The sequence below is a fragment of the Grammomys surdaster genome, unplaced genomic scaffold (assembly GCF_004785775.1).
Source record: "Grammomys surdaster isolate TR1022 unplaced genomic scaffold, NIH_TR_1.0 125789, whole genome shotgun sequence".
In the NCBI taxonomy this organism is placed as follows: Eukaryota; Metazoa; Chordata; class Mammalia; order Rodentia; family Muridae; genus Grammomys; species Grammomys surdaster.
This window is the reverse complement of record NW_021620620.1, coordinates 2,471,906-2,486,570: the sequence shown is the minus strand read 5'-3', so window position 1 is coordinate 2,486,570 and position 14,665 is coordinate 2,471,906. Positions and strand designations below refer to the sequence as shown.

The 14,665-nt window shown below is 38.4% G+C and overlaps 1 protein-coding gene across 9 annotated transcripts in view; it reads right to left on the bottom strand.

Annotated features, from left to right (window-relative positions):
• The window catches only part of Shld2 (shieldin complex subunit 2), a 73,372-nt gene that overhangs the window by 15,987 nt on the left and 42,720 nt on the right, over positions 1–14,665 (bottom strand). For all 9 annotated transcript variants that reach the window (XM_028789125.1, XM_028789126.1, XM_028789127.1 and 6 more), the window contains 2 exons: positions 12,941–14,449; positions 7,280–7,387 (listed from right to left, as the gene is read on the bottom strand). In XM_028789125.1, coding sequence (XP_028644958.1) covers positions 7,280–7,387; positions 12,941–14,444 — 1,612 coding nt within the window. In that variant the 5' untranslated portion in view covers positions 14,445–14,449. The remainder of the gene's footprint in view (positions 1–7,279; positions 7,388–12,940; positions 14,450–14,665) is intronic.

Genomic DNA, 14,665 nt, shown 5'->3' with positions numbered 1-14,665 from the left:
ATATATTTGAATTTTAGTCATCAGGAGTGGCACTACTTGAAAAGGATTAGAAGGAGTGTGATTGTTGGAGGAAGTATGTCACTGCAGGTGGGCTTTGAGGCTTCAAAAGCCCACAATAGGCCCAGTAGCACTCTCTTCCTGCTGCTCAGCACCTTGTCTGCCTGTGTGTTGCCATGCTCCCTACCATGAGGATAATGGACTCTAGAACTATAAGCTAGCCCCAGTTGAATGCTTCATTTTATGAGTTGCCATGGTCATGGTGTCTTTTCACAGCAATAGAACACTGAGTAGGACAACAGCTCTCATCTTAAAGAGAGTAGAGATAATTAGTTATGAAGCCATCTTTGAGTAATGATCCAGGAACACTGATTTAGGATCCCAAATTCCATGTTCCAACACAGAAGCTGTTACGTGAAGTTTTATAGTTTCATAAAAGAAAGTCATAAATCAAGATAATTTTAAAATACATTGGTTGTGGAGCTGGAGAGATGGCTCAGTGATTAATAGCATTGGTTGCTCTGTAGAGGACATAGGTAGGTTCACAGAACCCACATGGTAGCTTACAACTATCCATAAGTTCATAGTTCATTCAGTTTTAGAGGGTTCAATGCCCTATTCTGACCTCAGGCACATGATATATATATATATATGCCTGTTGAGTTATTAGATTCCAAAAAGGGTTTTTTATTGATCTGTTACAAATGTTAGTTTTGAAACAGAAATGGTCAAGGAATGGCTATTCCAGAGGGCTAAAACTAGCCCCAAGTAAGTAATTAGCCTCTGAACTTGCAACATTCCAGTCAATGTTTTCACAGTACTGAAATTCGTATGTTTTGGTTGTGAGCCTAGCTTGTAACAGTTCAGCCATCTCTCCTCCGGCATCATGCGTGGAAATTCCAGTCAGTCAGTCATTCAGTCTCTGCAGAAGTTTTGTCACACACTGAAGAAAACCTCTTTTCAGAAGTTTTGTCACACTATGCATAATGTTTTCTTTCTTTTTTAAAAAAGACTTTTTATTTTATGTATATGAGTACAATGTAGCTGTCTTCAGACACACCAGAAGAGAGCATAAGATTCCATTACAGATGGTTATGAGCCACCGTGTGGTTGCTGGGAATTGAACTCAGGACCTCTAGAAGAACAATCAGAGCTGAGCCATCTCTCCAGCCTGCATAATGTTTTCTTTGAACTATATTTTATGTTGTAATATATAAATACATATGAAACACTACTTAATTTCCATACAATATGTAGCTTATTCTTGACTTAGTATAGACTAAAAAATAAAGGTTGATACTGTTAGACAATAGAAACTTATCATCTCCAAGAAATTAATTCTGTTCCCAATTTATAATTAGGCATAGATGTTCTATTATGTCTTATTCTTCCATATTCCTGAAACTATCTAGTGGGCTCCCCAATCTCTGGAGTCTAATTTGATCCCATCTTTCCCAGCTAACCTGACAACAGTTCTGCATCAACAAGCTCCTTAGCACATCACTTTTGCAATATCCTACAAGCCACTTAACAGACTCTCCCGAACCTGTCCTACACCCATCGCCAAGTTTAGGATGCTGTTCTTATCACTTTCATGGTACTATAAAGTCAAGTCATCACCCTCCTCTTCCCAACCAAATTCCACACAGCATAGCTACCACACATACCCAAGATTCTTGCTACCATAATTCTCATTTAAGCATGTTACATAGTAATGGTTTTTTCATTGTAAGAACAGCCACTTAATTATTCAATTATAATACTGTTTAAATATTTTTCCCATTTGAATGGATTTTTAAAGTTTTTTTATATTATTTTATGTGTATGACATGAGTTCTTGGTACCCAAAGAGTATGTCAGATACCCTGGAACTGGATTTATAGATGGTTGTGAGCTATCATATGGGTGCTGGGACTCACATCAACAATCTCTGTGCAAAATATACTCTTAGCCACTGTTTTCAATTGTTGACAAACTTTACATACAGTAAAATATACATATTTAGAAGCACTGACTGAGCACACAAGATGCTCAGCAGTTAAAGGAATTCGATATAAAACCTGATGAGCTGAGTTCTAACTCATGGGAGAGAACCAACTCCCACAAGTTGTTTTTGAATTCCATACAGGCACCCCACCCCCACTAAATAAATGTTTAAGAGAATAAATTAATGAGATTTGCTGATCAAATTCAAATTCTTCTGAAGGAAAGGAAGATATGTTCATATATACAACAGACTTATGGCCAAAAGAAGATGTTACCCATATATACTTGGTGGTTTTTTAGAAATCAAGAGTTTATAGAGTAATATATCATTCTTTATTCTTTCCTTCATTAACACGATCATCTGTATCCACTCCATCTGCTACACTAACACCTAAGTATTCACTCACTCACCAGAGGATCATCTGCTACGTGACACCCGCTATACCAGAAGCTAAGGAGACAGAAAAATAAAAAAAACACATCATCATGTTCTCAACATAGAAAGAGTTACTGATTGACCTAAAGACAGACGGTAGCAAACATTCAGTGTAGAATGTAAACTGAGGACAGGGTTGACTTTCAGTAAATTGTTTACGTAGCACTTGGGTGGCACTGGGCTCTATCCCTAGAACCATAAATGGTCAGGAGGAATAGAAAAGGGGGGAAGGACAGTTATGAAAAGGGAGAAACATTCCTGAAAATAGACACAGAAAAGGAACTACCTAGAAAACAGTTGGCTAGAACCTTCAGGGAATAAACTGGAGAAAGTTGGATAGCAGCTATGAGGAAAGATGCATGGTAGCTGAAAACCTCTAGTACAACAGCAAGGAAAAAAAAATACACAGTCTGTCCCAGAGGGGTTTGTGTGGTCTGGAGAGCTACCTTCTCACACTGGAGTCATTCATAAGACAAAAGACCTCAGAAAATAGTTCCTGTGCTCTCAGTAACAGATATTTTAAAGAGGAAAAGAAGGGAGGAAGGAAACAAAAGTTATACATAACAACAGCAGAGGAAGAACACATGTCCCAGAAAAAGCCCCTGCTCTTAGCATTTAACTAGAGCATCAGCAAGACACTTATTTTAAAAGATCTTTGAAGTTTCAGTAGCTTGGGGCTTGAGACTCTTAGTGAATCACATTCCTGGGACCCTCAGAGCAAATGTCATGGGACTGGATTCTGAATCCTGGCCAGGAGAATACTTCTGATTACAGGGAAGAAGCGTGGTATTAAAACTTCACAGCTCAGGCTGGAGAGAGGGCACTGCTTAAAAGAATTAGGAGGTATGGCCTTGTTGGGTAGGTGTGGCTGTACTAAATGAAGTATATCACTGAGGATGGTATGAGGCATCATAAGCCCAAGCCAACCAGAGTCTCTCTCTTCCTTTGGACCTTGCTGTAGAACTCTCAGCTCCTTCTCCAGCACCATGTCTGCCTGCATGGTATGTGCCCACCATGATGATAATGGACTAAGCCAGCCCCAATTAAATGTTTTCCTTTGTAAGAGTTGAAGTGGTCGTAATGTCTATTCACACCAATAGAACATTGGCTAAGACAGGTTTTTTAAAGACTCTTTATGACATAAAGAGAAATTTCCTCCTGTTTCTAATAATGGATACTGAATTTCATCAAAAGATTTCTTTACACCTATTGACATGATCGTAAGTGACTTTTAAAAATGTCCTGTTTCAGGTTAGGGAGCTAGCTCAGTTGGCCAAGTGCTTTCCTCACAAGCATGAAGACCTAAGTCCAGTTCCCAGTAAACACATAAAAGCCCTAGGCATGTAATTTATGCTGGTCATTCCATGGCTGGGGAAACAAGACACAGAAGGACCTCTAATGCCTGCTAGTCAGCCAGTCTAGCCTAACTGGTGAGCTGAAGGACAAAAAGAAACCATGTTTCAAAGAAGGTGTTAGCATTTCTGAGAATATCTATCACCCAGGGTTGCTTTCTAGCCTCTACATGCAAGGCACACATGTACCTCACCCCTCCACATGAACACATAAACACATATATGCATATTGAAAAAACTTTTATTTTTTGAGACAAAGCCTTTCTATGGTGCCCTGGCTATTATTCTAGTGACTATGTAAATCAGGCTGGCCTCAAACTCTGCCTCTCCCTCCCAAGTGCTGGGATTAAAGGTGTATACTACCACTCTTGGCTTTTATGCTTTGAATTAATGTTAAATGTATAAAAATAGTTACAAATATATAAAGTTCCTTTATATTCCTCACTCCATGTCCTCTAATGTGAACATTTCACATATCATACAATAAACTTTCTGACTTAATTACTCTATTAATAGTAACAATAAAAGGATATAAGTGGACCCTTATAAATAAGTACTTGTTTTACAAGCACAGTTTAATATACCGCAGGACAGCCAGGGTTACACAGAGATACCCTGTCTTGAGAAGTGAAGGGTGGGGGAGAGGACTCTGATTCCTTATATTGTTTTACAATTTTAGTCTTATTGATTTCTGATTAATGTTATGATTTTATACTTTTTGGTTTCTATGGCTTACTTAGTTGTTTTGCAAATTTTCTGAGCTTCAAACTTTATTTTTATTCTTTCATTTTTATTGGTAGAAGTGTTTCGCTAAGAAATATTAGTCTATTAGCTGCTTTAAGCATATCTTCTGTGTTCCAATAAATATCACAGGCGTTACTTCTGCAAATTTTACATCACTCCTTTAAATCCAAAATTTGTCTTAAAAGTTTCAAAACTTTAAAAAGAAAAAGCTGGTTTTTGTTGTTGCTAATGATCTCTAGTCTTATAGCACTTTCGTAAGCAGAGATTTATATTCCTCCTTGATGAAAGTCACCAGGCTTTTAACAATCTACTATGGAATTAATGTCTGAAGACATAGCACGTTCTATGTGACCTTGGTTACATACAGACCTAATCTACTAAGTACGCTAATTAGAACTTCTGTCTCTTTAGGGAAATGACTTCTCAAGGAGTTCCTTAGAGTTTACTACTCAGAACATCTCTTAGAATGGATCAAGCTTTTTAAAAATAGGATGACAGTAAAAGTTGCCATGGAAAAGATAAACTGTGAAAGGTATTGCTGATATGAATCCTACCTTATTTTTGTGGTGTCGGGGATCAAATCCATGGTGATGCACGTGCTATAGGCCAATGCTCTACCAGAGTAGACTTTGATTGTATTTATTTACTAAAATCTATTTTTAATAAACACATAAAAATTATACAAATGAACATGATGCCATGTAATGCTTCAATAAATAAACATATCATAAAAAGTTTAAATCAGCCGGGTGGTGGTGGCGCACCCCTTTAACTCCAGCACTTGGGAGGCAGAGGCAGGCAGATTTCTGAGTGTGAGGCCAGCCTGGTCTACAGACTGAGTTCCAGGACAAGCCAGGGCTATACAGAGAAACTCTGTCTCGAAAAATAAAATAAAATAATAAAATAAAATAAAATATAGTAAAATGTTTAAATCAAGTTAGACACACCTCTCTCCATAGAAATTTCATGTTTCTTTAAGGTGAAAACATTTCAAATACTTAATTCTAGCTTTATTACAGTCACCTTACTGTGGAACAGATACCTCACATAGTTTTCTTACAGATATTCTACAATATGCCATTAAAGTTGTAATGTACTCCTACTAAGTAGGTGATTTCTTTTACTTATTTTGCAGTGTTGGGGACCAACCCAGAGACTCCAATTTTTAAGTATCATTGCCTAAGCTGGCCTCAACTTTATAATATTCTATATCAGCTTTCCAAGTAGCTATGATTTGAAGCATGTGATACTCCACATGGCTTATTTATTTATTCAGTTACTTATTTGTGTATTGTGAGGTGCTAGAGATCAAACACAAAGCCTTGCATAGGGTAGGCAGGCCTTCTATCGGTTGCTATACTCCAGCCGATGCAAAGTCTTTAAAGTAGTATAGGCAGAATGGAAAACAGTTTAGTGATTTCTTTTTGTTGGTGGTGATGGGTGTGTGTATGTGTGTTCGCTCGAGAACACAAGGTTTGCTTGTTTGTTTGTTTTGAGATAGGGTTGCTTCGTGTAGCCCTAGCTATCCTGGAACTTGCTCTGTAGACCAGGCTAGCCTCAAACTCAGAGATCCACCTGCCTCTGCCTCCCTCGTGCTAGGATTAAAGGTATGCACCACCATGCTCCAGCTGGTAATTTCTCATAAAACTATGTATGTACTTAGAATACAACCCAGCAATTGTACCCTAGAAGTCTGTGCCAAAGATATGAGCATTTATGTTTACACAAAAATCTATACTCTTTAAAACCTCAAATGAGAAATAACTCAAATGTTCTTCAACAAGTAAATACTTAAACAAACAATAGAATGCCCACATAACAGAATACTCGTTGAGAAATACTTGTGATGTATGCAATGCTCACCAAAAATATAGTTTTTCTCAGCAATGATAGAAAAGGATTCAAACTACATTAGTCTGACAATGCATCCAATTTTACTTTAATTATCTCAAAGATTCAGAGGCCCAGCAATTACACAGTTAATTTCAGAAGTCAGTAGAGGACTTAGACAATGTTTTTTTTTTCTTTTCTTATTTTTGGCCACCTACATTTTTCTATAGACATGGACTATAGTATCTCAAAGAGAAAACTCATTAAATGTTAAGAACTACCACTTTGTAGAACCACAATATTCGATTTACAATACAGAAGTTAATCTTTTTTTTCCCCCCTCTTTTCTCTTCTAGGCACACAGTTGTCACCTGGGGCTGGGGTCCCCTGTTTACCCCTAACACAGTCATCCTTTTAAGTCCTATTTTTAATTTTTTGAAAAGGATGAGGATAAAGCACACGCTTAGCACTGAGTAGGGCCCTATGTTCAATACTAATATTGCAAAAAAATAAAATAAAAATAAATGAGCTCCAATTTCAGCTTAAAATGAAAATAGCTATTTAGAAAAAAAAAAAAAAAACCAAAAAACATTTTACTCAAATCTTTCCTAACATGTTTGTTTGCAGACTTACAGTGGATTTACAATGAGGTAACATTCCAGTAACCCACAACAAACCAAAGATATGTCAAAAATATGTTAACTATACCTAACCTACCATTTGTCCCACTTAGCAACGCCACACAGTGTGACACTCAGTGGTTCACCTTCTAATCAGATGCTGACTGGGAGCCATGGCTCTCTGCAATGGGAGCATCACTAGTACACAAAAGATCAAAACCCAAAGTATGCTCAGACTGGCTTTGTACTATCCTAAAGCCAAAAAGTCATCAATGAAAACATCCTAAGTTCAGCACATTCAAAATATGTCTTACATTTGTCAGGCTGGACACATGAATAACTTCCAAGATTTAGTAACTGGCTGGTAAATGTCGACTGGAGTACTGTCTCACCAGCCCACCGATCCTCATAAACAGCAACATCTAAAAACAAAACAAAATGAAATCTGATCACACCATAAACTCCTTTAGACTGTGGTTAACTTAATAAACACACAGTAGTAATAGTAACCAATCGATTATAGCAAAACATTATACATACATCTCACATACCAGGCAACCAAAGTTCTGTTAGACCGAAAGACCTACCCAAAGGCTCAAAACAGTAAAACAGCAAGTTTAATTTCTGAACCTAGCCCTTTGCCTTCTGAGGCATGAGCAAGCCAGGAGTCACCTGATCTAAGAGGAGACAAGGAAACAACGTTCACATTGCTTTCAGCTGAGCTTGCCCTTCCCATCCCAAGCCCCACTACTTTTTCCTAGCATGCAGCAGTAGGAATGATATCACACCAAAATGGCAGAGCACCAGCATTAGTAAAATACTGAGACATTCCCCTTTTCTATCCAGAGGAAATCAAACTTTCATCTTACATCTCACCATTTTTTACTGAGGGAAGTCTGAGCAGAAACTTGGTACAGAAACCTGGGAGCAGGAACTGAAGCAGAAACCATGGAGGAATGCTGCGTAATGGCTTGCCCTCCAGAACTTACTATTCACTGCTTGTTCAGTCTTTCTCATACAACCCAGGACCACCTGCTCAGGAATGGCACCCACAATGGCCTGGGCCCTACCACATCAGGCAGCAATCAAGAAAATGCCCCATATGCTTATCTATAGGCCAATCAGATTGGGGGGCATTTTCTCAACTGAGTTTCCCTCTTCTCTAATGACTCTACCTTATATTAAGTTGTAAAAAATATTAACCAATGAGGACTTTACTGTGGAACAAGTTATATCATGGAGAGATTTTAGATATATAATATTCAAACTATCACATCATCACATGTTCACCTTAGAGAATATATATACATATATGTGTATGTATATATATATACATACACATATATGTATGAATGAGAGACATGGTCTCACTATGTTGCTCTGACTTTCTTGTAACTTACTAAATAGACCAGGCTGGCCTTGAACTTAGAGATTTGCCTGCCTCTGCCTCCTGAGTACTGGAATCAAGCCCATGAGCTACAATGATGAGTCGTATTTCCAAACAGCTTTTCATTTCATGTTGGTGGCTATATTACTCTTAGGTCAGATATACTAAATACCATGTTCAGGTATTACTACAAGTAAAAGAATGATGGGCTAGAGATGTAACTTAATAGTAGATATCTGCCTATCATGGTGTGATCCTAAGTCCTTAGGGTGACAATGAAACAAAATGGATTCACAAGGCATGGTGTAGTCCTGTAATTCCTGTAAGTCTGGGGAGGGGGGGTAGGGATTCCAAAGCAATGTTGCCTCAAACAATAATTATAGTGTGTCAGTCCCTTGTACTATGAATATACATGAATATATGGCAGACTTTAAAATCTTTCTTATTATTTTTCCCTAAGCAGCATGTTAATTATATTTTGTTAGATGTTGAAAGTCAAATACTTTAGAGTTAAGAAACATCAAATGGAAAAAAAAAAGAGCTATAGAGAAAAAACATTTAGTGGGAATTAACACACCCAACAGGTAAAAATACCTGGGGGTGGGAATTCTGAGAGGGGTTGGAAAGAAGCTATGAAGGCAGATATCATAGGAATATACTATACTCACGGGTAAGATATAACTGTTGTATAAAAGCGTTATTAGTATAAGATACTAACACTAATATTCAGAGGCTCTCTACCACCTAACTAGAAAGAGCTAGCATAGCTTTCAAAACCTGTCATTAAAAGAACATGTGACTCCTATGTGTGAGGCCTGGGTTCAATCCCCAACACCATCAAAAAAAAATCCAGGCTTTTCATGATGTGATGCTCAGAACACCTGCTGTTCAGAAGATAAGAACATCTGAGAAATTTCAAGAAAATTTTAAACTCTATGTTGGATTTGTGAAACACTGAGTGATAGAGTAAGGCAAAATGGTGGCCCAGCCCTTGCCTCCTGGTTCTCTTTTATCCTTCACTTCTATGATCCAGCTTTTACCTCCTTTCCTTCCATCTAAATACTAGGACTCTCCAAGGTTAAGTCCTAGGCCCTCTTCTTTTAACTCTAGTGGTAGACACTCACAGACAGTTCAAACTTCTAACACCTACTGTTACTAAAAGTCTATCATGCTCTATACAGAACATGTTCTAGAACTTATCTCTTACACAGAAATTTTCAATTCTGAGTAGGTAGAAATGAGTTATTAAGGGTAGAAATATAATAATGCACAGTTGAATGCTAGCAATTAAAAATGGGTATTCACTACTAAAGATAAGACAATTTAAAAGTATAGGTTTCTTTTCGCACAAATTTCCCACTTGGTCCACAAAAAGAAAACAACAGACAAACTAGACGTCTTCTTTTCTTTGTTTGTCTGGATTGGGGTTTTTATTGTTTGGGGAGACGGTATTTGTTTTGTTTTTGAGACAGGGTGTCACTATGTAGCCCTGGCTGTCCTGGAACTCACTCTGCAGACCAGGCTGGCCTCGAACTCACAAGGATCCGCCTGCTTCTGTTTCCTGAGTGCTGGGATTAAAGGCATGTGCCACTACACACAGACTTCAATATGTTTTTTTTTAAGAAATAATAATAATACAACAACAAAGATACCTTTTAAAAGGCATTTATAAAAATAATCTAATGGTCCTATAACAGAAAAATAGGTAGATAAATTCTAGCAGTCACTTGACGTTACCTAGTTGTAAACAACTGTGGGGGTGTTAGGAAATCCACAAGTAGACACCTAGAAAAGGTCTCCGAGAAGATCACAAACAAACTAGACATTTTCTTTTCTTTTCATTTTTGTTTGGTTGGTTGGTTGGTTGGTTGGTTGGTTGGTTGGATTGGGGTTTTTGTTGTTGGGGGAAGGTTATTTGTTTTCTTTCAATCACGGTGAATGATCTTAAGGTAAAATGGCCTTAATCAAAAGTGACCACAGTACAGGTGATTCACCTCTTTCTTTACTGTTGGGAAAAACTAATTTCTTTGATACTCCAAAAATGAGTCTTAGCTCTGGGGAATAATTTCACATTAAATGGGTTAAGATGACAAGAAAATCAAAACTTTTGTTTTTATTTACAGCGAGGTGTTTTATTTGCCAAAGAAACAGTACTTACAGTATGTTCTCACATAACTTGTAAATAGATCTATAGTTGGGAAGCCACAGAGGTATTCATTCTGTAAGTACTGAGTCAGAATATGAGTTAGATAAACTACCCGGGCGGTGGTGGCGCACGTCTTTAATCCCAGCACTTGGGAGGCAGAGGCAGGTGGATTTCTGAGTTCGAGAGTTCGAGGCTAGCCTGGTCTACAGAGTGAGTTCCAGGACAGCCAGGGCTACACAGAGATACCCTGTCTTGAAAAACAAAAAATAAAAAAACAAAACAAAAAAACAAAACAAAAAGGATAAACTAACTCTCCAACAATAACAGAACAACATGTAAAAAGCGCTATGTTAAGCCTGTGTGTTATAATCTTGCATCTACATTTCATTAAAGATAAAGAATATGCCAGGACACATTAACTATAGGACTTATCTCCCTGAAAACAATTTGGTATTGTATGAACATACTGCAGTTTTTATTTTCTCAGCTAAGGCTAACAAAGCCTAGCTCCATTACATCCTTTCTTAGCTAGGTTAGTAAGATTAACTAACTTCTTCTAGCTTTTCAAATGCTGTATTGGTTTTATTTTATATTTTGGTTGCTTAAGACAGGGTCTCATGTAGCTAAGCTAGCCTCAAACTTCTTTATAGCTGATCCTGGCCTTGAACTCCATAACCTCTTGACCCTGCCTCTCAAGTGCTGGGATTACAGGCCTGAGCCACCACGCCATGCTACTGTATTGATTTTAAATTAACTTAAGAAAATGTAACAAAATATTAAAGATTTTAGTCCAGTGTGGTGGGGCATGCATATACACTGTAGCAAAGAGAGGCTGAAGCAGAACTGACTCTCCCAAGCTAGGCTACACACTAGGATCCTGTCTCAAAACACTTAAAAATAAAAAAGGGTTACATTTCTTGTGTTAGGTGAAAGAGGAGGGTAAGAACTGTATCATCTTTATGATTATAACTATAATACAGACAGATATAGAGCCAGGAGATGGTGGTACACACCTTTATTCCCTGCACTCGAGAGACAGAGGTGGGTGGATCTCTGTGAGTTTGAGGCATAGCCTGATCTACAGAGTGAGTTCCAGGATGGCCAAAGCTACACAGAGAAACCTGTCTTGAAAAAACAGAGAAAGAAAATTTTTTTTAAAAGACCATAGATTCTGGGGCCTAAATGATATTATGTTTTGTCTCTTTCTAGATCTGTGTCATTGTACAGTTTCTTTGTTTCTGCATGTTGGGTTCCTCAACTGAAAATTGGGGCTAATAAATATCCTCATCTAGTTACAATAATGAGATACACGTGTAGATCTAAATTAGCAGGGCCTGATAAAAAGTTTCAATATATAAGCATATTGATGCATATGTATTGATGTATATACAGACAGTTACTTGAGGGAACAGTCTGTAAATATTCTTATGAAATTAGCTTAATTCTATGAGGCTTTTATTTCAAACACGATTAATATAATTTTAGTATTAAAAGTGCATTCAAGGGCTGAGGAGATGGCTCAATAAAAAAAGCACTTTGCATGAAACCATGAGGATGGAGTTTGGATCCCCAGCACCCAGGTAAATGCCAAGCCACATGGCAGCCGCCTCCAATCCCAGAATGAGAGGCAGAGGTATAGGATCCCTAAACCAAGCTATGCATTTAGACTGACAAGATTGGTGATCTCTGAGGTCAAGTGACCCTGCCTCAATATAAGCCATCAAGAAAATCCCCAGACATTAACCTCTGGCCTTCACACGCATGTATGTGTAAGTATGCCGTGTGTGTATGTGCTCTTGGTGTGTGCACATGCACATACACACACACACACCCTACACACAAGTGTGCCCATATAGCTACAAACACACAAGTACACCACACCCACAAGAAAATAACACCATCAAGCAGTGATAGTGCACGCCTGTAGTGCCAACATTTGGCAAATACTCAAGAACAAGACTGCAAGACCATCCTCAGCTGAATAAAATAGCATATTCAAGGCCAGCATGGGTTACATGAGACTGTCACAGAACAACAAACTAAACATCAACATCTGTGTCTGTTCCTTCAGGAATAGTATAACGTACACAGCGCTACTGGAGTGAAGTAGCAGAGACATTGCCCTTTTATAACACTGCTAGTAAAGTAAGAGAGTTAATCAGACACATAAATGCAGCAGTAAGACAGCAGAAAGGAGCCCAGTGACAGGACTCCAACTGACACAAGATGGATGAGTATGACAACCAACTAGGGGAGGCTTCTTAGAGGGGAAAATGAATGGGCAGGAAGCACAGAACAAAGAAGGGAACTAAAGCCCAAGGAAGCAGAACACACATGCTACAAGAGCTCAGTCACACCCAAGGAAGACAAGTGGCAAAGGAATCAATAAACAGAAGACACAGCCTTATACAACAGGCTACCACTATACCTCGATGGCCTTACCTGTAAGTAAAATTATATCTCCAAGAAACACTGTAAGTGCCCAAAACGCTGCAGTCCTCCACAGAACAACCTTCTTCTTAATTTCTGACTGATCAATTACTACAATTGTTGCTAATGGCACTTTAGAACCAGAATTTGGTCCAGATTTTACATTTATTTCCTTCACATGACATGGGGTTAGCACCATGACTAAGCAGTTATACTTCTGACTTTTAGAATCACAATTTTTTATTAATGATATTTTTTTACTGTCCTTAAATTCAGACTTGATCATCTGGGGCACTGCTTTGGCTGCTTCTCTTATATTAGAGTCCATCCTTGGCTTCTTGGACACCTGATGGTCTTCAGAGAGAGGTTTAGAATGATGGGAATTGTCTTTAGAGCACAGGCTCCGTTTAGCAGTACTTTGACGCAAGTTGCTTAGCCGACTAAGCATTCCTGAGCTACACAACTCAATGCGTACCTCATTTGGTGGCAAGTTTTCTTCATTAGTGAAAAGCTCTTGAGAGCTTGTATTTTCAAGACTTTTTCCAGGGCTTATATGAATGTGACTGCTTTCTGATTCACGACAAACAGGACTAAAAAGTTCCAGGGAATATGCTTGGCTTTGCTCATTTTCGGATCCTTCTTCAAAATCTCCACCAGGCTTACTAAAATTCCCTTCAGTTAGTCTGACTCCCTGACTTCCTGTCGGTTCTGCCTCCATGTTTACAGTCCTCTTATTTATACAGTCTTGACCTTTACCATTCCCTTGAGCTAGAAAAGCGAGTTGGCTGGAGGTCATTACCCTGAGAAATTCAGCGTCAGTAGATAGTCCCTGGTCTGAGGCCTTCCTGACTGCTCTCCCGGACTGTGGTTCACACTGCGTGCCAGCGGAAAAGCTCTCCTGACTCTCTCTTTCATGCTGTCCTGTTGGCTCTGGCTTTGTTTTCACAGCCTCTGGCCCTGTAGTTATCTGTTCAGAACTACAGCTCAGATCCAGTTCAGCTGCACACTCACCATCCAACTGACACAAATCTCTTTGGAAGTTCCAAACACTGGGATCTGACTGATTTTTAAATTGCTCATCTATAATTGTCTTACTTTCACATTGAAGCTTTTGATATCTTTCTTCTTCAGGTAAACGCTGAACTCCATCCTGAAGCCCACATATTTGTACACTAGTCACATCACTCAGGTTAATCTGGGATTTCACACTCTGTGCTTCAGAAGCATAATGTTTAAAGCCTTCTTCCACCTGAGCAGACCTACTCAAAGAAGTCGTTAAAAGGTGACCACTAAGAAGGCCTGGATGGCCAAGACCTTCAGGGACTTGACAATCTTCCAGATTTTTAAACTCCTGATTTCTAGCCTTCAGATACAAAGAATGCTGTTTGTAAAAGAGTCGGACTTTTTCCCAGGCGTTGGCAGTGGATATTAATGAACTTGTTCCCTGTGACACTGTTGTTTTCAGTGGAGCAACTGGAGCACCCCAAAAAATGTGAACTTGAGATCCTCGACTCATAATTTCTGATAAAAACAAAATTTCAAAATTAATGTATTAGTATATTATTATATCTGTTAAAAACAATTGATCACTAATGTGCAGGTTGGTTATTTTGGTATGCTATTCAATTATAAAATTAATAAATTAAGAAACTATAAGAAGGGCTGGTGAGATGGCTCAATGGTCAAGAACACTGACTGCTCTTCTGGAGGTCCTGAGTTCAAATCCCAGCAACCACA